The sequence below is a fragment of the Esox lucius genome, chromosome 9 (assembly GCF_011004845.1).
Source record: "Esox lucius isolate fEsoLuc1 chromosome 9, fEsoLuc1.pri, whole genome shotgun sequence".
In the NCBI taxonomy this organism is placed as follows: Eukaryota; Metazoa; Chordata; class Actinopteri; order Esociformes; family Esocidae; genus Esox; species Esox lucius.
In genome coordinates this window covers 8,156,812-8,184,258 of record NC_047577.1, presented here as the reverse complement: position 1 = coordinate 8,184,258, position 27,447 = coordinate 8,156,812, and the positions used below count along the sequence as shown (strand labels likewise).

Sequence of the window (27,447 nt, the reverse complement as noted above, 5' to 3'; positions counted from 1 at the left end):
AACACAGAACTCACACTTGATACTAAAGCAACTAGAAATCTAAAAATGTATCTGATGTCATACCTGCGTTGTACTCTCTCAAATACCATGGCTATAAACCAATCCGCTTTCAGGATTCTAAGAAACCAGTAGATAAATATGTACAGATGACACACTACATTAAATATTACAAGGAGAATAGCAATGATGAACGTTCTCAGAATCAGCAAGAGTTTTATTGCCAAGTTGCAGAACAAAAAAGGAATTTGTTCTGGCCCGTTAGTGCAACAATTTATACAAAAGAAATAAAAACAAACAGAATGAGCATTAATAATAATGAGATATCGATTTGTCCAGTTGAGGGTTGTCTGTATGTGGGGAGGGGTTATAGATTTGTCCATTTGAGGGTTGTGTGTGTATGTAGGGAGGGGCAATAGTCAGTTTGGTTCCGGGGGCGTGTTCATGAGGCCTACTTCTGTTGTACTACTACAGACATCATTGGTTACACCTATCATTGACCTATAGATCGGTGCTGGCAGCCTGGCAAAACAAGTCACACACAGTTATCCAGTCCTCCACCTGATCATGCACTTGCCACAATGAAAGGCACATAACTGAAAACAGGCCACATGCTAATGACATAAAATCTCTGGTCAAATAGTTCTTAAAGCGAGCCAATTATGTATTTCATAAAGGCAAGGAAACATTGAAACTCGTTTGTGTACTACATAATACACAGCCCTCACCTGATGGTTTCCAATTACAGTGTCCAATTACAGTGTTTCAAGCATAAAATACACAGTCCACACAGTCCACGCACAACTTCACACCATCAAAATGAAATTATTTAGTGTAAAAATGTAAATGCAATGTGCATTTATTTATTTATATTTTTAATTATTTAAGTGTTTTATATATATATATATATATATATATATATATATATATATATATATATATATATATATATATATATATATACACTCACCTAAAGGATTATTAGAAACACCTGTTCAATTTCTCATTAATGCAATCAACTTATCAACCAATCACAAGGCAGTTTTGAGCGTGGCATGGTTGTTGGTGCCAGACGGGCCAGTCTGAGTATTTCACAATCTGCTCAGTTACTGGGGTTTTCACGCAAAACCATTTCTAGGGTTCACAAAGAATGGTGTGAAAAGGGAAAAACATCCAGTATGCGGCAGTCCTGTGGGCAAAAATACCTTGTTGATGCTAGAGGTCAGAGGAGAATGGGCCGACTGATTCAAGCTGATAGAAGAGCAACTTTGACTGAAATAACCACTCATTACAACCGAGGTATGCAGCAAAGCATTTGTGAATCCACAACACGCACAACCTTGAGGCGGATGGGCTACAACAGCAGAAGACCCCACCGGGTACCACTCACTACTTTTTCCACTACAAATAGGAAAAAGAGGCTACAATTTGCACGAGCTCACCAAAATTGGACAGTTGAAGACTGGAAGAAAGTTGCCTGGTCTGATGAGTCTCGATTTCTGTTGAGACATTCAGATGGTGGAGTCAGAATTTGGCGTTAACAGAATGAGAACATGGATCCATCATGCCTTGTTACCATTGTGCAGGCTGGTGGTGGTGGTGTAATGGTGTGGGGGATGTTTTCTTGGCACACTTTAGGCCCCTTAGTGCCAATTGGGCATCGTTTAAATGCCACGGCCTACCTGAGCATTGTTTCTGACCAAGTCCATCCCTTTATAACCACCATGTACCCATCCTCTGATGGCTACTTCCAACAGGATAATGCACCATGTCACAAAGCTCGAATCATTTCAAATTGGTTTCTTGAACATGACAGTGAGTTCACTGTACTGAAATGGCCCCCACAGTCACCAGATCTCAACCCAATAGAGCATCTTTGGGATGTGCTGGAACGGGAGCTTCGTGCCAAGGATGTGCATCCCACAAATCTCCATTAACTGCAAGATGCTATCCTATCAATATGGGCCAACATTTCTAAAGAATGCTTTCAGCACCTTGTTGAATCAATGCCACGTAGAATTAAGGCAGTTCTGAAGGCGAAAGGGGGTCAAACACAGTATTAGTATGGTGTTCCTAATAATCCTTTAGCTGAGTGTGTATATATATATATATATATATATATATATATATATGAAAAGTTCGGTCACCCGGGAGGAGCTCAGAGTAGAGCTGCTGCTCTTCCACATCGAGAGGGGTCAGCTGAGGTGGCTTGGGCATCTGTTTCGGATGCCTCCGGAACGCCTTCCTGGGAAGGTGTTTCCGGTCCCGTCCCACCGGGAGGAGACCCAGGGGATGACCAAGGACACGCTGGAGGGACAATGATATGAATTAGTAGAACAAATAATGATCAACAAGGACAAGACACTTCTGCACCAGCAACTTCTCCCCTGACTATTAGTTGGTAGTCGTGCTGCACATGGCTGCTAGATTCCTAACTAGAACAAAGAAAAATTGAACGCATTACTCCTGTACTAGCCTCTTTACACTGGCTGCCTGTTAGTTAGGGCTGATTTTAAGGTTTCATTGTTGTCCTATAAATCAATACATGGACTTGCTCCTACTTACCTCGCTAAATCCAGCCATACATACCTACATGTAACCTACGATCTCAAGATGCAGGCCTTTTAATTGTACCCTGAATCTCTAAACAAACAGCAGGAGGCAGGGCCTTTTCTCATAGAGCTCCACAACTGTGGAATGATCTGCCAATCAAGGTTAGAAATGCAAACTCAGTGCAACATTTCATGTGTCTACTAAAGACTCATATCTACAGCATGGTCTATGATTAGGTGTAGCCTGGCCCAGGGGCGTGAAAGTAACCAGAAAGGCTTGACACTGTCCACCCTTGCTGTCTTGCCAGGTGGGCTCTCATCGTCACTGGGATGCCCTCCCTCCAAATGGCTCTCGGGTCAGAGTCACTGGCTTGTTGTTGTCTCTCTGTTGCGCACTTGTGCAATTGTGCTGAACTCTGCTGGCAATACTCAGCCCTCATTCAGGGTGATTGCGGTTGGTGGGTGTCCCTTTGGTTGATGCTTGGCAATGTGGGTGGATTGATTTCCTGCCTGTTGGGCCCTGTCCGGGGCCTCCCTCAGATAGGGCCACAGTGTGGCTGGACCCCCTGTCTCAGTCCCAAAGTGTTACGCTGCTACATTATTGTCCTAGGGGAGTAGGGTCAGTTCTCCTTCTTCATTAAGTTCTCCTTCTCCACTGTAAATCCTGGTTGATATGAGGAATGCATTTTTTGAATTTTCTCAGTCTCCTCCCGTTTTAAACTTTAGAGGGCATGAGGTCCTGGCCCAAATCTGTGGAGTACCTGGCTTTGGGACCTGTTTCTGTCCCTTTCCAGAGTCCCCCTGGTTTTGCTGCACATCGAGACTATGCCTGACCATTTCATCTGCCAATGTGCTGACACCTCCACCTCCCCTGTGTTGTCCCTTTCCTTGCTTCTGACCTGGACTAAGTTTAAATAGACTCTAGACCCACACACATTTATTATTACAATTGTAATCTTAATATGTTCACCTGGCACAGCTAGAAGAGGACTGATCACCCCTCTGAGCCTGGGTCCTTTCTAGGTTTCTTCCTACATTTTGGCATTCTTAGGGAGTTTTTCCTAGCCACAAATATTCAACACTACTGTTGCTCCTTGGGGTTTAAGGCCAAGTATTTTGTAAAAGCACTTTGTGACATCTGCTGATATAAAAAGGGCTTCATAAATACATTTGAATTCCCCTCACTGACAGTAAGTTGATTTACTGTAGAACAGGGAAGTGTTTTTTAACATTCAGCATGTCATCTTAAACAGATGGATGTTAACTGACATGCATCACATCACATGTTACATACGTGTTGTAACTGACAAACAGACATCTAGTGGGAGTGGTCTCTGTCATCTCTCCTCCACTGATTCAAGATGTCCACCATCACCCCAGTACTCAAGACAGAGAAAGTAACTGAAATGAATAAATACCGACTTGTAGCACTCATTTCTGTCATCATGATGTGCATCAAGAGGCTTGTCAAACAGCAAATCACATCCACAGTGTATTCAGTCTGTCCAAGAGGACCCTCACAGTGTTGTGTATTCAGTCTGTCCCAGAGGACCCTCACAGTGTTGTGTATTCAGTCTGTCCCAGAGGACCCTCACAGTGTTGTGTATTCAGTCTGTCCCAGAGGACCCTCACAGTGTTGTGTATTCAGTCTGTCCCAGAGGACCCTCACAGTGTTGTGTATTCAGTCTGTCTTAGAGGACCCTCACAGTGTTGTGTATTCAGTCTGTCCCAGAGGACCCTCACAGTGTTGTGTATTCAGTCTGTCCCAGAGGACACTCACAGTGTTATGTATTCAGTCTGTCCTAGAGGACCCTCACAGTGTTGTGTATTTAGTCTGTCCCAGAGGACCCTCACAGTGTTGTGTATTCAGTCTGTCCCAGAGGACCCTCACAGTGTTGTGTATTCAGTCTGTCCCAGAGGACCTTCACAGTGTTGTGTATTCGGTCTTTCCCAGAGGACCCTCACAGTGTTGTGTATTCAGTCTGTCCCAGAGGACCCTCACAGTGTTCTACAGGGGTTCTATGGAGAGTTTACTGACAGGCTGAATTACATCCTGGTACATTAACTGAATGGTGTTTTACCTCAGGGGTTTTCTGAAGGGTCTCATTATCTACCCTCCTCTACATCTCATGGAGTCTCATGACACCAGGGTCACCCCGACCCATTGTCTGTTCAGACCCATGAGTTCCAACAGACTGCCAGTATAGAAATATTCTGTACAGAACAGTTTCTACCAGATCTTCAGGCTGTGAAATGACCCTGACTCCTATTCTCTCTAAAAGGTCTGCTATGTTATGTTATGTATATTATACCCATACTACTACCAGATCTTTAATATTAAATAATACTACCCATATTGTTGCTAGTTTACAGTATTTAAAAAAAAGAAAGTGCTGCTAATTCATAGTGGCATTTATTGATTTATTTTTTGCTATATTCTTGCTGTATATGTTTTTTCTTGTGACGGGAGATGGAGGTAAAAAATATTATTGCATTTCATATTGGTGTTCATTCAATATCACTGTTACAGGTGTATATGTAACAGGTGTATATGTAACAGGTGTATATATTTAACAGGTGTATATGTAACATGTGTATATGTAACAGGTGTGTATATGTAACAGGTGTATATGTAACAGGTGTATATGTAACAGGTGTATATGTAACAGGTGTATATATTTAACAGGTGTATATGTAACAGGTGTATATGTAACAGGTGTATATGTAACAGGTGTATATGTAACAGGTGTTGTCGAGGTGCGTGTCGGAATGAGGGAGCCAAACGCAGGGAGGTAGTTTCAATGCTGTTTCTTTTCTTATTTGAAAAATGGCACGCGTAAAACAAGTGCACAGGCGCAAAATAAACGTTACAAACAGCTTCACAACCAGTAACACCAAACATTACACACAAACAATATCACACAAAGATGCCCAGAAACAAGGGGAACTAATATATGCAACCTAATGAGGGAATGGACACCAGGTGTGTGCAATAACAAGACACGACAGTGCCGTGGGAGGAGGAGCGGCGTGGCTAGAAGGCCGGTGATGACGCACGCCGGGGGGGAGGTCAATGCGTATTCCACGCGCGTCCTCGTTACATTCACCTTGATGTAGATGATAATGAGTGATCAGAAGGGGCAGTATTCTGTCTCTATTCAAAATGCAGGGTCACCTCCTGAAAAGAAAAAATGAAACACTTTTCTATCAAGTTTATTGTGCACGTAAATATCTTCACACCCTGACTAGGCTATTTTAAAATGAGTTAAACACAGAACTCACACTTGTGTTAATTTATTCACCACCTACAAAATACATTGTTAATGCATTTTTAGGACTACAGTGCAGGAGATGACAACAATGGCCTTGGCAACTAAAGAATGTTTGTTGGTGGTCTTTCTCGGGGGTCTGACAGGTATGGGCTCATTTTGATGTACATCTTTGAGAGAATATCTCTTTTTTTGTTGCTTTCTGTTAGGTTGCTTTTCTTTGCAACTACAGCAACAAGTCGGGGAGAAATTACTATTTTAGTGTTGGCTAATATAATTTAATTTAATTATGGTACCATTATGGTGTGTGACTGTGTTTCAGTGGTTCTGGGTCATGGTGACTGGGGTGTGACCTACTCCACTCAGAGTATCTGTGTCTTGAACGGGTCAACAGTGGAGCTGAGCTGCACCTACAAGTATCCAAGTGGTCATAAAGTCACATCAACCTTCTGGTTCACTAAAGTATATCCTACTGAGAATTATGTGAATCTGAGAGATGACCGAGACTACAGAGGTTGTGTGACGTACCGTAGTGATGAGAACAGACACACCCTGATAATCACAGACCTGAGAGAGAGTGACTCATTTAAATACAAGTTCAGATTTATTACAGATCAGCCTGGAGGGAAATGGATTGGCCAACCTGGAGTCACTCTTTCGGTCACAGGTACAGTGATAAACCAAAACCAATCGGTTTAATTTGAATTAGAACTAGAAAACTATCTTTATATTTATGATGCCTGGATAACAAAGGTTTAGTGATGTCTATTGGAGGTAATTAATGAATGTTTGTACAGTGATGTGGTTTTAGGTGGATATTCAACAACTACACTGATATATAACACCACCTGATATTAACACAGAGGTTTATGATCATCATTTCAGGGCCTAGGCAGTTGGTGAGATGAGATAATACTGTTAAAGGGCACTGGGTAGTAATCAACTAAGGAACTATATGTATGGTATTGTTCTGTTAATCTAAATTGAGGTGAAGGGACAAAACAACTTTTCTCCTGATGCTGTTTTCCTTCTGTTGACCAAATGCTTTAGAAAATGTAGTAACGAGACAAATATATGTCAGTAGATTAATTAAAATGTATATCAGCAAGTTGTCATATTTTCTTTTTAAATCTCAGGTTAGAAGTGTAGTCTTACCCCTCTAGGAGTATATGTGCCTTTAAGGGGTCATCAGGGGACATACCATGTTCTTACACTTATCCCAGTTATCATGAGTTCAGGAAAACTTTCTGGTTCACTAAATGGTAGCCTGAATAAGGAGCCTGAAGATGTTATCTTTGTACGAGGATATGAGGATCATATAGAGTACCATAGAGTTAAGAAGAATGACTGTACCCTGAGAATCTCACACCTCAGATTAACTGACTCCTCTGAGTACAGGTTTAGATTCATTACATCTGGAGGAAGGTTTTCTGGCTCTTCTGTCTCCCTGACTGTCACAGGTAATCTGTCCTGTTTTACTGTAATTACCATCTTAAAGGTGGACTCAGAAAATCACGAGCTGGGTTGACCATGAGCTGCACATCAAATATAGACTCCTGCATGTGAACACATTTGTTTAAGACTGTTAAAGTGTGGTTGCCATGAGAACCAAACATTGGTAAAGTTGTGGAGAAGATCAACCTTGTATCCCACACTCTGAGTTGTTGTATAAATTGAGCCCATTTGTTGTTTTACTTTAGATGTTGTGTTGGAGATGGAGCCTACATCTGTGTCAGAGGGGAACAGGGTCACTCTGACATGTACAACTAAATGTAGTCTGGACCCCAACCCAGAATACAGTTGGTATAAGAATGGACAGCCTATAGAAAACACCAACACCAACTCTGCTGTCCATATCCTCGCAGTCAGCAGTGAAGATGCAGGCAAATACTCCTGTGGTGTCAAAGGTCATGAGACTCTCCTGTCTCCTGAAAAGACTCTCAATGTCACATGTAAGTACATGAAATGGATGGGGACTTGATCATATTGAATATATGATGTATTTAATGTTGTACAGTAAATCACAGGTGTCCGACTCCATGGAGGGCTGAGGGTCTGGAGTCTCTTTCCCTCATTTTACTTGATTGGTTAATTAAGGCACCTAATTAGTAAGGAACACCACTCATCTGGTTGTCTAGGTTATAAAAGTACACACCGTTTGCATGACCACTGTATTAAAATTGTCAAGCTCCTCCAAAATCTCACCCTGTCTCAGTGACCTCACCCGGTCATCTCAACGTGACCCCACCCTGTCTCACAGTGACCTCACCCTGTCTCACAGTGACCTCACCCTGTCTCACAGTGACCTCACCCTGTCTCACAGTGACCTCACCCTGTCTCACAGTGACCTCACCCTGTCTCACAGTGACCTTAACATTGTTGAATCCCAAATGCACCCAATTAGTGATGAACAATGATGAACAATGTCAGATTGCGTCAAACTAAAGCCCTTAGATATTTCAGAAATAACACAAAGTTCAATCAGTTTCTTTTAGTTAGAGAAAACAATAATTGAACAGTGTAGGGAATATGGAATTTCACCCAGAATTCACAGATGAATGTCATTATAGAGATGTTTACGGTCCTCTTATGAATAATTCAGTGGGTGTTAATACAAGGAAATGAATAGGATTCTGTTTTGGATAATATTCATTAAAATATGCATCTTTGATTGTATAATTATTTGATGAAAGGACATTTTTGGATCAATTGCTGAAATCAAAACACATTTTCCCTAATAAAATTAACCTATATTATACATGTCCACAATTCTCCCAACTTTTAGAAATTCCTGAATTACTAACATAATTAATTCTTAACAGATGGCCCAAAGAACACCTCAGTGTCAGTCAGTCTCTCTGGCGAAATAGTGGAGGGCAGTTCAGTGACTCTGACCTGCAGCAGTGATGCCAACCCACCTGTGGACAAATACACCTGGTACAAGAAGAATGTAACCTCACCCAAAGAATCAGGACAGAGTTACAGCTTCACTGACGTCACATCTGAGGACAGTGGAGAATATTACTGTGAGGCTGAGAATGAATATGGACATCTCAGCTCTCCCTTAGTGTACATTAACATTACATGTAAGTACACCTAACATCTGATATTTTATTTAACCAATGCTACCACATCACACAAATTAAATGAAGCTTCCTTGAATATATCAATCATGTGGAGGAATTAATAAATTGTTCTACAATTAAAGTTGTTCAATAATTAATTTTTAATGTAACGATTTGTCAAGACCCTGTTTTGTAACTTTCCACCTGATAGCCCAAAGAACACCTCAGTATCAGTCAGTCCCTCTGGTGAAATAGTGGAGGGCAGTTCAGTGACTCTGACCTGCAGCAGTGATGGATACTCACCTGTGGACAAATACACCTGTCACGTTGTAGATTAGGAGACAGAGGCAGGCGCAGAAGGTGGAGGTGTTTCCTCTTTTTATTAACGAAGAAAACCAAACAGAGTGCCAGGCACTGCAAAAATACTCAATAGGTCAGTGGTTCAGGGGCACACAAACATAACAGGCATATACGCACAATGACCAACAGTGACTGGGAGAAAATGGCTGAACTAAATACATAGACAAACGAGGAGAACAGAAACAGGTGGGGGCTAAACACAGGTGAAAGGAATATACCGATCAACTGAAACAAGAACAGGAAAGACCATACAAGGAAAAGACAAGGACACACAGAAAGGGAAGGGACCGTTACAACCCCTGGTACAAGAAGAATGTAACCTCACCAAAAGCATCAGGACAGAGTTACAGCATTACTAACATCACATCTGAGGACAGTGGAGAATAATAATAATAATAATGATCCTCTTCAGGAATGGAAGAGGATCAAATAACTCTACAGCTCTGATAATTATTACAAACCCGATTCCAAAAAAGGTGGGACACTGTACAAATTGTGAGTAAAAAAGGAATGGAATAATTTACAAATCTCATAAACTTATATTTAATTCACAATATAATATAGATAACATATTGAATGTTGAAAGTGAGACATTTTGTAATGTCATGCCAAATATTGGCTCATTTTGGATTTCATGAGAGCTACACATTCCAAAAAAGTAGGGACAGGTAGCAATAAGAGGCCGGAAAAGTTAAATGTACAGATAAGGAACAGCTGGAGGACCAATTGGCAACCTATTATGTCAATTGGCAACATGATTGGGTATAAAAAGAGCCTCTCAGAGTGGCAGTGTCTCTCAGATGTCAAGATGGGCAGAGGATCACCAATTCCCCCCAATGCTGCGGCGAAAAATTGTGGAGCAATATCAGAAAGGAGTTTGTCAGAGAAAAATACAGTGCATAATATCATCCAAAGATTGAGAGAATCTGGAACAATCTCTGTGCGTAAGGGTCAAGGCCAGAAAACCATACTGGATGCTCGTGATCTTCGGGCCCTCAGACGGCACTGCATCACAGACAGGAAAGATACTGTAATGGAAATCACAACATGGGCTCAGGAATACTTCCAGAAAACATTGTCGGTGAACACAATCCATTGTGACGATGACGCGCGCCACCCCTCCCGACGTGGTGTTCGGCGCACGTCATCGCCGGCCTTCTAGCCACGCCGCTCCTCCTCCCACGGCACTGTCATGTCTTATTGCACGCACCTGGTGTCCATTCCCTCATTAGGTCGCATATAATAGTTCCTGTGTTTCCGGGTCTCTTTGTGTGGTATTGTTCTATGTCCAGTTTGTTCTGGTTCCGCTGTGCGCGATTGTTATGCGCTTGTGCGCTAATTGAGTACTACCTCCTTTTTTGTAAGAGGAACTCAATACATATACTTTGACTGCCTCCCTGCATTCGACTCCTTTTTTACACACACGCCACGAACACAAACTGTGACAGCCATTCGCCGTTGCCGGCTAAAACTCTATAGGTTAAAAAATAAGCCGTATCTAAACAGGATCCAGAAGCGCAGGCGTTTTCTCTGGGCCAAGGATAATTTAAAATGGACTGTGGCAAAGTGGAAAAGTGTTCTGTGGTCAGACGAATCAAAATTTGAAGTTCATTTTGGAAAACTGGAACGCCATGTCATCCGGACTAAAGAAGACAAGGACAACCCAAGTTGTTATCAGCGCTCAGTTCAGAAGCCTGCATCTCTGATGGTATGGGGTTGCATGAGTGCATGTGGCATGGGCAGCCTACACATCTGGAAAGGCACCATCAATGCTGACAGTTATGTCCAAGTTCTAGAACAACATATGCTCCCATCCAGACGTCGTCTCTTTCAGGGAAGACCTTGCATTTTCCAATATGACAATGCCAGACCACATACTGCATCAATTACAATGTCATGGCTGCATAGAAGAAGGATCCGGGTACTGAAATGGCCAGCCTGCAGTCCAGATCTTTCACCCATAGAAAACATTTGGCGCATCATAAAGTGGAAGGTACGACAAAGAAGACCTAAGACAGTTGAGCAACTAGAAGCCTGTATTAGACAAGAATGGGACAACATTCCTATTCATAAACTTGAGCAACTTGTCTCCTCAGTCCCCAGATGTTTGCAGTCTGTTATAAAAAGAAGAGGGGATGCCACACAGTGGTAAACATGGCCTTGTCCCAACTTTTTTGAGATGTGTTGATGCCATGAAATTTTAAATCAACTTATTTTTCCCTTAAAGTGATACATTTTCTCAGTCTAGACATTTGATATTTCATCTATGTTGGTCATATGAAGCCATTTATTATCACATAGTTGTTTTGCTCCTTTTTAAATCATGATAACAAAATCAACCAAAGGGCCCTGATCAAAAGTTTACATACCCTTGAAATGTTACAAACACACAAGGTGACACACACATGGTGAAAATGGCAATTGAAAGTGAATTTTCCACACCTGTGGCTTTTTAAATTGCATTTAGTGTCTGTGCATGAACAGTCAATGAGTTTGTTAGCTCTAAACTGGATGCACTCAGCAGGCTAGATACTGAGCCATGGGGAGCAGAAAATAACTGTCAAAAGACCTGCCTAACAGGATATCTTCGTAAAAACAATTTGTATTCTTCTGCATGAAAGCTGCGCATGGAACGCTCTTGGACATTCCAGCATGACAATGACCCTAAGTTGACCCTACCGTGGTTACAGCAGAAAAGGTCAAGGTTCTGGGGTGGCCATCACAGTCTCCTGACCTTGATATCACCGAGCCACTCTGGGGAAATCTCAAATGTGCAGTTCATGCAAGATGACCCAAGACTTTGCACGACCTGGAGGCATTCTGCCAAGATGAATGTGCTGCTATACCACCTGCAAGAATTCGGGGCCTCATAGACAACTAAGACTGCACACTGTAATTGATGCTAAAGGGGGCAATAGACAGTATTAAGAACTATGGGTATGGCTTTTGTGAACAGGGGTCAGTTAATTGTTTGGTTTTATGATTGTGCCATTCTGTTATGACTTACAGTTGAATGTGAATCCCATAAGATTGTCTGCTCTCTCATGTTTTCATTACTAATGGTACATATAGAAACAATTCTCCAATGGTATGGAAACTTTTGAGCACCAAATGATACAATTTGTTGGACTCCCCTTTATCTCAGCTAGGTTGGTGACTTTACATTGCATTCCAAATCAACCTGGTGATCATTCAAATTATTTTGATATTCATTATTTGCCTTTTTCTGAGAGTTCTTTGTTTTCTTGCAGTTTAGAAAAAATCTTCATCAACACCAATTGAAGATGCATTAGAAATATTAGCCCTGAAACAATCATTCAAAACTCAATTATGACAATGTTCAACACATTTGTCAATGAAAACAAGCATACATTATGATGGCACTCAATCCTAATGGAGAGACAGATCTGGCACTGAATCCTCATCATTATACAGTGAGATTTTGTGGAAACTTAAATTTGAAAATAGTGAACAGGCCTTTGTTTATGATTTCTTGCTGTGACCTGGTCAATGAGCAAGTAAATAACAAATCATAGGGCTCTCTGTTAATGTGTTCAAGACAACTTGGTTTGACCTGAGGATAGCCATGTATCTTTACATTTATACTCTGTTGATTCCAACATGTCATGTATTCATATCATCCACATTGTATTTTAGGGAAACAGACATCAGTTCTGACTGCATCTGTAGGAATCACAGTGGTTGTTCTGGTTCTCATCGTCTGTCTCTCTGGATTCATCTGGTTCAGGTGAGAGGAAAAGCATTTTCTAAAGATTATTTTACTTCAAATAATTTTACTTAGCACTATATATATATGCAGTGGTCTCCTTGACAACATCACGGAGCTGGTGGATGTTAGAGATATTGTGCTCTTCCACCTTCCGTTCGAAGATGCCCCACAGATGCTCAATAGGGTTTGGGTCTGGAGACATGCGTGGCCAGTCCATCACCTTTACCCTCAGCTTCTTTTACAAGGCAGTGGTCGTCTTAAAGGTGTGTTTGGGGTCGTTATCATGTTGGAATACTGCCCTGCGGCCCAGTCTTCGAAGGGAGGATATCACCGTGTTGCAGCTCAGTTTCAGGGTCTTGGCAATCTTTTTATAGCCTATGCCATCTTTTTGTGGACCAACAATTATTTTTTTCAGATTCTCAGAGAGTTCTTTGACATGAGGTGCCATGATGAACTTCCAGTGACCAGTATGAGGGAATGAGAGAGCAATAACACCAGATTTAACATTCACACTTGAGACCTCATAACACTAACGAATCACATGACACGGGGGAGGGAAGAACCACCAATTTGGACATTTTCACCGTTATACAATCTGTACACTCAGTACTTAACATTGTAGCAAAGTGTCATTTCTTCTGTGTTGTCACATGTAAAGATATAATCAAATATTTACAAAAATGTGAGTAGTATACTCACTTTTGTGAGATACTGTGTGTGTCTCTCTCTCTCTCTCTCTCTCTAGGCCCTGTTTTTTATAGAGATATAATTGAATTAATGAAGTCATTCATTCATTACTTTACAAAAAACAGAAAGAAGGCTTCCAAATTCCCAGCCAATGATGGACAGGTGAGTCAGTTGAAATGAGAAGTTGATTGTGATCGATGTTTGTGTTTTGTGAAACATTTCTTCATGTTGTCTGTCCTCTCTATCCAGGAAGGAGATTATGTTAATGTAAATATCTCAAACCAGACCATGGCCCCTACAGCACAACAGACAGCAGAGACAACAGATGATGAGGAGGTGAGTCTGTTGACCTGGATAATGTTTGTGTTTTGTGAAAAATGTCTTCATGTTGTCTGTCCTCTCAATCCAGGAGGGAGATTATGTCAATGGACATATCCCAAACCAGACCACGGACCCTACAGCACAACAGACAGCAGAGACAACAGATGATGAGGAGGTGAGTCTGTTGACCTGGATAATGTTTGTGTTTTGTGAAACATTTCTTCATGTTGTCTTTCCTCTCTATCCAGGAGGGAGATTATGTCAATGCAAACATCACAAACCAGACCATGGACCCTACAGCACAACAGACAGCAGAGAATACAGACAACGAGGAGGTGAGTCTGTTGACCTGGATAATGTTTGTGTTTTGTGAAACATTTCTTCATGTTGTCTGTCCTCTCTATCCAGGAGGGAGATTATGTCAATGTAAACATCTCAAACCAGACCACGGACCCTACAGCACAACAGACAGCAGAGACAACAGATGATGAGGAGGTGAGTCTGTTGACCTGGATAATGTTTGTGTTTTGTGAAACATTTCTTCATGTTGTCTGTCCTCTCTATCCAGGAGGGAGATTATGTCAATGTAAACATCACAAACCAGACCATGGACCCTACAGCACAACAGACAGCAGAGAATACAGACAACGAGGAGGTGAGTCTGTTGACCTGGATAATGTTTGTGTTTTGTGAAAAATGTCTTCATGTTGTCTGTCCTCTCAATCCAGGAGGGAGATTATGTCAATGGAAACATCACAAACCAGACCACGGACCCTACAGCACAACAGACAGCAGAGACAACAGATGATGAGGAGGTGAGTCTGTTGACCTGGATAATGTTTGTGTTTTGTGAAACATTTCTTCATGTTGTCTGTCCTCTCTATCCAGGAGGGAGATTATGTCAATGCAAACATCACAAACCAGACCATGGACCCTACAGCACAACAGACAGCAGAGAATACAGACAACGAGGAGGTGAGTCTGTTGACCTGGATAATGTTTGTGTTTTGTGAAACATTTCTTCATGTTGTCTTTCCTCTCTATCCAGGAGGGAGATTATGTCAATGCAAACATCACAAACCAGACCATGGACCCTACCGCACAACAGACAGCAGAGACAACAGAGGATGAGGAAGTGAGTCTGTTGAATCAGAAGATCACTTTGATGTTAATGTTTTGTGGAACATGTCCTCATCTTGTCTGTCCTTTCTCCATGAGGAAGAGTATGTGTATGAAAACGACTCCAACATGGCCCCTTCTGCAAAAGGTGATCAGACTTCTATGTTATTGGTGGCTTTATCCTGTTTAGAGCAGTCCCCTACATCACCCCTGGTCAGCACAGAAAACGAACTTAAGCAATCAAGTACTAAACACAACAAATTTCTTATAAATAAAGTGTACTCCTTAAAATACTTTTGTCACTCTAAAATGGGGTAACTATGTAACTTTGAAAAACTAGAACATAACCACGGATTGGTGAAAATAAAGGCAGATCAAGGGGCTGACTTCCAAACAGTCTAACGGCCGAAAAAGGCCCTGTTTCAAAGTAGTGTACTACAGAGGGAACAGGGTGATATTTGGGACACTGTTCTGTTTCATTTCTGTTTTTCTCGCCTCAGACAACATTACATAAATACAGCAAGACCTGAATGAAGAACCACCTGAACACAACATAACATAAATACAGCAAGACCAGAATGAAGAACCACCTGAACACAACAAAACCTGAACTCAACAAGACACTGCTTGTGCGTGTGTAGTGCTGTGGATATGATGAGTTTTAACAGAACTGTTCACTCTATAGCTAAAATGAAACATTCGGTTAGGACTGTAAAATGTACACAGAAAGTCAGGATAACTTGACCACATACCAGGTGAAGTCACAACATTCACAGAGAGCATAATTACCATAAATACCACCATGTGCTGTCTTAATTAGAAAGTACAATTAAAAAGAGTATAGTTTTTCATCCGATTGCTTGTCTTTTCGACTTGTTGTGTTACATTTTTGTTTAGGTCTTCATTTTTTTAGATTTTCCTAATAGTAAAAAGAGAACATCTCAAATGTTGGAACTGAAACATTTTATAGTTTCTTGAAATATTTATGCCCATGTTAGATTTTATGGCAGCCACATGTTTCAGAAAAGTTGGGACAGAGACAACAAAAGTTGTGTATTGAAAAAAACTAAACTTGGTGGAAAATCACACAACAAATTAGAAAGAATTTCAACAGGTCAGTAACATGATTTGGTAAAAAAAATAATTCCAGAGAGGATGTGTCTGTCAGAAGTGAGGATGGGGAGGGGTTCACCACTCTGTGAAAGACTATGCTGGTAACTAGTGCAACAATTAAAAAATAACATTTCTCAACATCGAATTGCAAAGATCTCATCTCATCTACTGTACATAAAATCTTTAAAAGATTCAGAGAATCCAGAGAAATTTCTGTATACACTGGACAAGGCAGTGAACTTCGGGCCCTCAGGCGGCACTGTATTAAAAACAGACATAATTCTGTAGTGTAAATCACTGCATGGGCTCAGGAACACATCTGAAAACCACTGTCTGTGAACACAGTACGTCGCTGCATCCACAAAACTTTACCAATATAAAGAAGAAGCCATACACTATAGTAACAAGATCCAGAACTGCAGCTGCCTTCTCTGGGCCCCAGCTCAATTAAGATGGACTAAGGCAAAGTGGAAAACTGGAGAGGGACCATCTGGCTTGTTATCAGCGCACAGTTCAAAAGCCAGCATCTGTGATGGTATGGGTACATTGGTGTGCACATGGCATTAGTAAATTACAAATTTCTGAAGGCATCATAAATGCTGAACAATATAAAAAGGTTTTGGAGGAACATATAAAGCCATTAATAAGACGACATCTTTATCAGGGAAGGCCATGCTTATTTCAGCAAGACAATGTCAAACCACAATGTCAAACTGCCTGCCTGCAGCCCAGACCTGTCGCCCACATTTAGAAAACATTTGGTGCTTTATGAAACCAAAAATACATTAAAAGAGACCAAAACTTTTTAGCAGCTGCAATCCAATTTGAAGCAAGAATGGGAATGCGGTTCCCTTTTAAAACTACAATTGGTCTTATCTGTTCCAGAGTAACTGGCTTGCCTGCAGTCTACTGACTCATTGCTGCCATCTGGTGATTAGATTCTGTCATTACATTAATTTAGAGACAACTGTTGTAACAGACAGAGCATCAAGGTCATTCATGAGGTGCTGTTGACCCTGAACACAACAAGACCTGAACTTTAACTGCGAATAACAGACTGGGTGCTTCACATCCTGAATGCTGATTGTCTGACATATGTGGTATGGTAAATGGATTATAGGAGCAACAATGAATCATGGGAGTTTGTGGTTTATCGCCAATATACCACGGCTTAAATCTGTGGCCAGCAGCTGGGCATTTGATATTGGACTGACTGGCCAGAATGACCCGCCATGTAAACTTAGTCTGCTGTATTAGATGGTCTAAACTCTCTGGTCTATTACACACTACATAACACTCAATCCTGTCTTATACTATCTAAGGGAATGACAAAGATGTTTGGGGGAAGGGGGTACAGAGAAGAGAGAAGGTAACAACCTGTATCTTGTTTTTTCAGACAAGTAGAGCAAGAAAGTAAAAGGGACAGAAAGTAAAAAGCAGAATAAATGCTAGCCTGGTTGCCAGTCTGATGAAGTTAATTCCTCCCATATGAAGGAATATATATATATATATATATATATATATATATATATATATATATATATATATATATATATATATATACACAGTATATGAAGGCCACTTCTTATACTGTATATTTTACATTTCAGACACTTTATGAACTTTGTATGCAAATGTTGTCCCTGTGACAAACTTGCCTGGTAACTTTCAATTTGAAAAGAGAGCTATGATATATAACAAAAGACTGTTCAATATAATGGAGTTTCATTCAATGTTCTGGCTGTGTTCCAAATAGTCTAGTTGTCCTATTGACCCTGGTTAAATTAGGTGTTCTACAAAAGTAACAGGGTGACATTTAGGACTTATTTTGATATTCAGTATATTTCTTAAAAAACTAAATTTTGATTGATGACTGCTGAAGTAGCTGAAATGAAACCCCCTATTATGTACAGCTGTTACGACCCCTCGAAAATTGCGAGAAATTAGCGTTTAATTGATAGTTGCGCTCCCTCTGTCAACAAGCAATTTTCGAGGTGGTCATAACATTATCACCTGCCTAACAATGTGTAGGTCCCCTTTTTGCCGCCAAAACAGCCCTGGCGTGTCGAGGCATGGACTCCACTAGAACCTGAAGGTGTGGTATCTGGCACCAAGACGTTAGCAGCAAACCCTTTAAGTCCTGTAAGTTAGGAGGTGGGGCCTCCATGGATCAGACCTGTTTGTCCAGCACATCTCACTGACGCTCTATTGGATTGAGATCTAGGGAATTTGGAGGCCAAGTCAACACCTTGAACTCATTGTTGTGTTCCTCAAACCATTCCTGAACAATTTTTGCTTTGTGGGAGGGCGCTTTATCCTGTTGAATGGATAAATGCAAGTTAAAACTTTACCATACAAATAAGAAGCCATATACAATAGTAACAAGATACAGAACTGCAGCTGCCTTCTCTTGTTTCACACCCATACCATTACAGATGCTGGCTTTTGAACTGTGCATTGATATCAAGCCAGATGGTCCTCAGTCCATCTTAATTGAGCTTGGGCCCAGAGAAGGCAGCTGCAGTTCTGTATCTTGTTACTATTGTATATGGCTTCTTATTTGTATGGTAAAGTTTTAACTTGCATTTATCCATTCAACAGGATAATGTGCCCTGCCACAAAGCAAAAGCCGGGCAATGACTTTCTCTTGGTCACTGGGAAGAAATGCTGTTGACCAGTTAAACCTGAATTGTTGCTACATCCAACAGAGACTTAGAACAGGTTTTCCCCACTGGAGTCGGAGTCAAGGCCTGAGCAGTCTTCGGAGGGGAATGATCGGCAGGCATGTTCTACCGGTGGCCTTGACAAACTTAAAACCTTAGTCATCGGCGATTCCATTACACGCAGTTTTAGACTAAATAATCAGCCGGCGATCGTACATTGTTTACCGGGGGGCAGAGCCAGCAACGTAGCCGCAAATCTGGGGTGGGAGCTAGCGAAGTCTAAAGCTAGCAAGTAAAGAGAGTACAGAGATATTGTTATTCATGTTGGCACCAACGACGTTAGGATGAAACAGTCAGAGGTTACGAAGCAGAACATAGCGGGTGATGGATGCGGGTGATGAAGTTAAGCCATTCAAACATCCAGTTCCTTCTGCACTATGGCTCTTGAGAAATGCTAAAAGACACAAGAAAATTACAAACATGAATATGCTATAGTTTACAAATGTTGTGTTGGTGAAAACAAAAACAAAAATAGACTGACCCAGAATCAGCAGAAATAGAAAAGCTCCCATGCTCTTTGACAGGTGAGTGACAGTAGTCCAAAACATCTTTCTCTCATGCTTTATATCATCTACAGCATCAGTTTCCTAATTCCTTTATTTCACTTTTTATCAAGTTTAGCAACGTAGTTCCTGTTTCCTGAGTAAGCTTGACAGATGTAGTTTACTGACCACACCCTTTTTTTACTAACTTTCATTATACCATTGTGACAGTTATTTCTTAGGTAGCACATGAGCTAATAAAATTCTCTGTAATCTTATGTGCACTCAGTTTCATTCTGGGACTTGACACTGACTGTTAGCTCCAGGTTCTCTTCCGTTGACACACAACTGATGATTGCCTGAGAAAAAGTAATGAGTAGACAATACTGAAATGAATCTTTAGTCACTCAATCAATCAAATGTATTTATAAAGCCCTTTTTACATCAGCAGTTGTCACAAAGTGCTTTACAAAACACCTGGCCTTAAACCTCAAGGAGCAAACAACAGTAGTGTTGAATTTCAGTGGCTAGGAAAAAAATAATCATTTTGTTCTGGTATTTGTATGCTTTCTTGATAGAGACTGGTGAAAGATGGTGGAGGTTGGAGGGAAAGGGCAGTAGCCTGGATTCAAACCCGTAATGCAGTGATATATTTCAATCAGGGGAGCGGCTTTGATCTCTGTACCACCTCAGCCACATCATTTTAGATTTTAGTTCAGCCTTTAATTTTATTGACCATTGATGTTTTAGGGTTTCACACCCTTTGCCCCTGAAAGCTCTTCATCTACTTTAATGGTGGCATCTCTTATATAAACCATGTGAAGCAGGGGAGACTGGGGATGTCAGTAACACTTTTTGTTTGAACTTTAGTTACTTAGTGGTTGTTCGTGCTAGATCTGTCAAAGTTTGATACACGGTACCCATATTTGTCTACAAATAAAACTCACTTGGATGTCTACTACACAAACACAGATTATATGAGTTAATGTCAAATACAACGAGTTCTGTTGTTACAACCTACCCCACTACCGGGGTGAGTTGTAACACTAGCTGAGGATAGATGTCACAATGAGAGGTCATTTGCAGAAATAAGATCCAAACCTACTAATTTATGCAAAAACTTTCCAACCATGCTTTAAAACATATTAAACTAAATTAGTCTCCAGCCTAATTGTCAAGAACGAATGACATTCACAAAAATGAATGTGCAAACGATACTGTTTATTGTATTGTATAATAATTTGTTTTATTTTGTGTATCTTATGACACTTGCCTTATTAATACAAAACATTAGAACGGATGCAGAGTTGAAAAATGCTAGTCGGAAAGGCAAGAAGAACACGGGATACGAACCGGGCATTACAATTTCCCTTTGGAAAGGGCATGCGTAACCACAGCATGTTGGGTAATAAGGAAAAGACGTCTATATCATTCAGCATTGGATATTTATTCTTGACCAACAGGTGACACCCCTGTGTAGTGAGTTTCAAAGCCTCGAAAAATCGAACCATTTTGATGAAAGCCTCAAAAGCTTCAGAAAGCCTCAGTTGCCCGTCACTAGTTCCACGCACGACAGCCAGTCTACCTATTAATGTAGCAAGCCTACAACGAAAACGGACTGGAGCTGTTGATGTTGACCAATGTAGACGCATTTCCTCTCTTAAACCCGCCCAACGTGAAATTTGTGTCAAAAACTCGCAAACGCAAAAATAAGAGAACAAGAGCAAAATCTAGGGTAACGTAACCAAAGATAAGAAAAAAACTAGAGCCAAAAACATATTTGTTTTAACCCAATCGTGTTATCTAGAAAAAATATTCCCTCTCAAATAATTATTTGTATTCGTTTTCAATAAAAACAATTTTTGCATTTCAAAATATTTAATTTGTAATATATATTTTTGATCTCAATACTTTTAGTTGATGTTTTGCTTTCAATATTAATTATTTTGTTTGCAATACTAATACTTTTGTTTGTTCTTATTGAAACAAAAGTAACTTTTTAACTATCAATATAGGTGACGATAACTGACTATCATCATGTGAAAAGACGAGATAATCGTATACTTTGTATTACGGGTTTGGTCTAGATTACCCCAAAAAGGATGCACGGATACATCCGTCATATATAGTAGACAATCATATTCCGCGTACTATTATTTGGGACTAACTAATCTTCTCGCATACTAATCTGGCATACTACACAGTATGCAAGTGCGCGAGTTGAGATTCAGACCGGACGCCTGATCGGCGTCGTTTGCCGACGTCATATTTACTCGACACAATGGTGGCAGATGGAGGTGAAAACATGTCTATGGGTGAAAACACTGGATGAAACAAATCATAACAAATTCAATCTGATTCAACTGTTGTGGCGTTACTGGATTCCTTTTAATATTAGTTCTTCAGCGGTTCAAAGAAAGGTGAGAATGCATTATCACCGGTAGACAGAACGTTATTATTAGCTATTTAGCCGAACTGCATGTGTAACATATAGTAAACGCAGGCTAATATCCGCTCCTGTAGAGTGGCTATAAAGCTTTAGGTTCAGTGTATTCAGTAGTCGGGTTCCGTTGCAATATGATATGTGACAGAATTATTTTAAAACTACACGACTGAACTCAATTCCACGATTTACAATACATTATGGAGTACGGTTCGGTCTCCTGATTTGGACAGTATCCATAACCGGTGGACAGTTTTGATGCAATGGGCATTGTGAAAGTGAATCATGTATTCAGCAAACGTATCATTTCTTGTAGATTTCTTTGTACGTACAGTATATGCCCTCTGATTTCTCAAACCTCCTTTAACTACTTGGCGTTCTCGCTAGAAACGGAAGAAACGTTCCACTTTGGAAAATGTTCTGCTTAGTTACAGAAAACTTTGCCACTTTTTATTTTGTATGTTCACAATAAGGATAGCCCACGTCCATTGTCACCCTGCTTCTGCTCTTTGTTGGTCAAGTCCTCTTATACAAAATGCCCTCCTCTTACAGATTTGTTAGAATGCTCTGGTTGAAGACGACCATGCAGCTCAGAACTGACTCACTGTGGAAATTATGTCAAGTCAGCCGGCACTCATCCGGACCCCCTGCGCAAAGCGTCACCCCAGCACCCTTCACCGGCGAACGCAGAGCGACAAGCCGCCACCGCCACGTCCCACTTCACACGTTACCCCTCCTCCACCCCAGTCGGCTTCACAGATCGGCGCCGTGCCTCCATCTCTGTAGACAGGCGTCAACGACCGGTGGCGCAGGCTGGTACGAGGGCGTAGCGGACTGGGTCAATCAGACCCTGGTGGGCCACCATCGTGTGCACCACCTTTGCTCTGAGGACAGCCATCACTCTGCCCCTTGGAGCCTACCAGGCCGTTGTCGTTGCCACGGTCAGTTTCACGTCGACAACCGAATGCCATGTTCTAGAGTTTGTTGTGCCTGTTCTAGCGCTGGTTTTGAGGACCACTAGTCCTAACAGGCAGTGCTGAGATGGAGGGCCTCCGGGTTGAGTCTCAATAGTTTAGTTGTGTCCTTCGTTGTGTAATTTCCTTCATCTGCAATAGAGGCAAGCTTTCACCGATATTACAAGTTTAAAATTGGTGAAGGGAATGAAATGAGGTAGGAGGATGAAGCTACCGTAGAAATGCACACCTGATGCCAGGTATAATAAGCTTGACCATTTAAAATGCAGAATTGTGTCCAGTCCAGCTGGTTGGTTTACGTTTAAGTCATTTTGCAGTGCAGACACTCTTGTCCAGAGCCACTGTTAGTAGCTTGTGTATAATTTCTTTTTTGCATTGGCCACGTGCTCTTACCTTGGTTTATTTTCAGGATTTCTAAATGCTAGCTTTTTGGGATTTGTGGCACAAATGCTAAAATGTGTCTCTCGGCTAATGGGATTTGAACCAGAAAGGCTACCATTTTGTAATCGGGTCAAGCTATCCATTTAACATATCACTATTCCAGGTGCTTCGTGAATTAAACCAGTCTAGTTGTCTGGTAGGCCGCCTCAAGCTTTGGTTCCACTGGAATGGAAGTCTTCTGCCTACAGACAACACCATAACGCTCAAAACCATTCAAATCTGTCCCTTAGCTCATGAAGTCAGTGACTGAGGACTGCCCTGACATTACACGCATCTACAGCATCGGGAAAAGCCATATGGGCCTGAAGATGTACGTCATGGAGATATCAGACAACCCTGGGAAGCATGAGCTGGGTGAGTAGACCAGGCGTCAACAACAGGAGGCCCGCGGGTCACCTGCATGAGCTGAGTGGAGTCACTGAGCGTGCCCTGCCCCCATTGAGCTTATCTCTGGCAGACCCTCATACCATTTGCCGCCAGAACAATGGGACACGGAGCCAGGAATGCCGTGGACAGGGAACTGGGCAGACTTTGCACTGTAATTTGCACTGTAATCTAAGGAGAAAGTAAAGTAGGGTGACTAGCTTTAAAATATAAACGCAATTGTTGGCTGCCTGTTGTTATTATATAGCACTGTCTAACTCTGCCCAGATTGCTGCTTTGAAGGGGTAATGGGTGTGTGCTGAATCTGAGACGGGAAGTTGAAAAACATTGCAGGAACGTTGCACTCTGAACCTATAGAAGCCCCTTGGGAATGGGAACAGACGCGATTTGTACTCTCCCGAAGCTGACAGTAATTTTCTAGGCCAAAAAATATTTGTGCAGTATTGTTTGTTGTGTTAGATTCAGTCCAATCTTGTTTTTGCAAAATCCACCATTGAAATGCAATCTTTTTAAATTAATATGTTCAGCGGTTTTATATAACTCACACTCAATGGTCAAAAACTCTTCTTTCTCAGATTACTTTCTGAAAGGCATAACAACCTAAGCAGAATGTGCTGGATTTCAGAGCTTTATGCCAAGGGATTACATGAGGGTAAACCTCAATGGCATGAAAGAGTACTTTCCTAACAGGAAGAAACCCCCACCTCAGCCATGACACCTTCTTCCTGAGTTTAAATGATCTGTCTACCTTAACCTCTCAAACACACCAGTGGCCCGAGACATGTTTTTTACAACCTGGTGGGTCTCAAGACAAGGGTGGTAGTGTAAATCACAATTCTTATCGAAACGCTCAGTGACACGCAATTCCTGGAGACACCGCCTTATGTTATAACACAACTGCTTTGTCTTTCTCTTAAGGTGAGCCTGAATTCCGCTATGTAGCAGGAATGCATGGGAATGAAGTTCTGGGCCGGGAGCTGTTGCTTAACCTTATGCAGTACATCTGCCAGGAATACAAACAGGGCGACCAGCGCATCGTCTGGCTGGTCAAAGAGACACGCATCCACCTGCTGCCTTCGATGAACCCAGACGGTTACGAAATGGCCTACAAGAAGGTCTCTGAAAGCATGTTGGAATGTTATTTAGATAGCCTGTTGATGCGCACAAGTAGTATTTCTCAACCAATCGTTGACCTCTGACCCTCCACTCTCTCCTCTAACCCCAGGGATCCGAGTTGGCAGGGTGGGCGCTTGGCCGTTATAGCTACGAAGGCATCGACATGAACCACAACTTTGCTGACCTGAACAAAGTCATGTGGGATGCTATAGAATACGACTTCCAGAATAATGATAAGTCCAAGCTCATCAGCCACTACATCCCGATACCAGAGTATTACACTTCGGAGGACGCATTTGTGAGTTGCTGTTCTGGAGAATCACACACGTTAGGCAAATTCGTACTGAGCGCCAACCTGCACGGCGGGGAACTGGTGGTCACCTACCCCTTCGACAGGACCGTAGACTGGGCGCCCCGCGATGAAACATCCACACCCGATAATAGCTTCTTCCGCTGGCTGGCCACAGTGTATGCCAGCACCAACCAGGCCATGTCGAATCCCGACCGCCGACCCTGTCACAATGAAAACTTCCAGTGCTACAACAACATCATCAACGGCGCCAACTGGCACACAGTTCCAGGAAGTGAGACACTGCTTTTATTGTCGCCTCGAGGACGTTGCGTTTAAATACCAAGAGACGATTGTTAAGTCTGAAACCTCTGTTTTCCAGGCATGAATGACTTCACCTATCTGCACACCAACTGCTTCGACGTGACGGTGGAGCTGTCCTGCGACAAGTTCCCCCATCCTAGTGAGCTGCCCACTGAGTGGATGAACAACCTTTTAATCTGCCTTTTAATCTGAAGTAGTGCATGGGTTCTAATGGTTTGATAAGTAAAATCATTGTCTCTATTTTACAATTTTCCACATTATATATTTGAGGCGTTCTCCCTTTTTTGAATTCCGTTTGCTCTCACTACGTCACGGAGCAAAGAAAGGGAGGGACAGAGACACGGCTTCTCGACAACCGATTGCTTAATAGTATATCTGTCAGCGCTGTATTTGTTTCTACATACCGAACGTTGCATTAGCCAGCTATCCTCAGCAGACTCTGATGAAAACCCCTTGTTTGAACTGAGGTGAAATCTGCTAACCCGGATTAATATGGTCACCTCCCTCTACCGCAGTCGCTGATGGGGACTACTGGCGCCTGCTAAACCCCGGAGAGTATGAAGTCACCACAAGCGCCGAGGGCTACAACCCGTCCACGCGCCGGTGCCAGGTTATGTATGACCACTACCCCACCGTGTGTGACTTCCGCCTCACCAAGACCCCCAGACAGAGGCTGAAGGAGATGCTGGCCAAGGGGATCAAGCCTCCCAAAGACCTGCAGATTACACTGCGGCAGCGGCGTCTGCGAAAGCTGAGAGCAAGCACCAAAACAATAAACCGCAGGCGTGCGGCTGCTAGCAGGAGGGTACGCAGTCTGGGATCTTGACCTCGAGTTGTGTCAACCACAACACACAATGTCTGGAAAATGCTTTTATTACATTGTGATGAAACTTCCTGGTATAAGTCAGTGTCAGTTATTTTAGAACTTATGTACAGCAATGTGTACATACTATGTCTTGTTATTGGGTTCTGCTACCCTGGGGTACCTTAGTGCCATTACTCGATCATGTCTACAATACTACCAACAATAACATCAGTGTAATACTGGTAATATTAATCCCCAATGAGTTCCCCAACCGGGTTCAATCTGACATTGTGATCGGAGCGATCCGACATCAGCTGATGCGTCGCTGACCAATTAACACCCGGGCTTCATGGCTGAACTGGCCACGCCAATAAAGTACACAATTCTAGAATGTGGACATCACATTTGGAATTCCCCCTGCGCACGAGAACCAGTGTGACAGTGTTGGGGGGTGGGAGGGCGGGGGGGGGGGGTGGATAGATAAAACACCTAAACATAATCACCCAGTTAGACATCCTACCTCATTTAACCCTGTGACCTTAATCAGATTTCCTCTGTTGAGGAGGTGGAACGGTGGGGGTTGGGAGAGGCGGGGGGCGTCAGGGGTTGAATGTTTTCTGCTGTCATTCACGTACAAAGGTGTGCCACATGTTATTCTTTTCGGCAGAAGCTTTCATCTGGGGTAGAAAGTTAAGTTCCTACTCTGCATGGTTCTGCTACAATTAATATAAACGTGTGGGTGGCGATTGGCAAATTAGTTTTGTCAAATTACTTTTACAGATTTTTACATTGTTTAAAAACAGCATAAACTTAATCTCAGTGTTTCGATACTGATCAAATACACCGTGAATTTTTAAAAAATCCGTACTGATCGCTAAATTGATATGTATTTTGCCATAGAGACAAGCCCTGCTTTTAAAGTTCTTCTACACAGTAGATGTTTTTTACATTCAATTATAAGACTTCTTATATCTGTATTTCTATGGTGTGATGGAAATTCCAATGTATCGACACTCGGAGAATGGAACACAGAGACAAAGTTCTCTTTGTACATTCGAACAGTTTTATTAACTAATATGCACATATGAGATACGCGTCAACCGCTTACACACACATAATCGTCTGAGGAGTCTCTAACTCCATACATGAACAATCCGTATTTATTACATAGAAAAGGGGTGTGTTAAGATGCTGCCATCTGTTTACCCCAAAGGGCGGGCTGTCCCCCCACCTTATCCTTCTCAACTCCTGAG

The 27,447-nt window shown here is 41.9% G+C and overlaps 1 protein-coding gene across 1 annotated transcript; it reads left to right on the top strand.

Annotated features, from left to right (window-relative positions):
- The first annotated feature begins 21,708 nt into the window (after positions 1-21,708).
- LOC105007107 (probable carboxypeptidase X1) lies at positions 21,709-26,282 on the top strand. Its single transcript, XM_034294318.1, has 7 exons — positions 21,709-21,838; positions 22,414-22,802; positions 23,507-23,630; positions 24,579-24,775; positions 24,886-25,360; positions 25,448-25,528; positions 25,905-26,282. Exons 3-7 carry the CDS (start codon positions 23,510-23,512, stop codon positions 26,213-26,215), a joined length of 1,185 nt encoding a protein of 394 aa, XP_034150209.1. The 5' UTR covers positions 21,709-21,838; positions 22,414-22,802; positions 23,507-23,509; the 3' UTR covers positions 26,216-26,282.
- Positions 26,283-27,447: the final 1,165 nt, after the last annotated feature.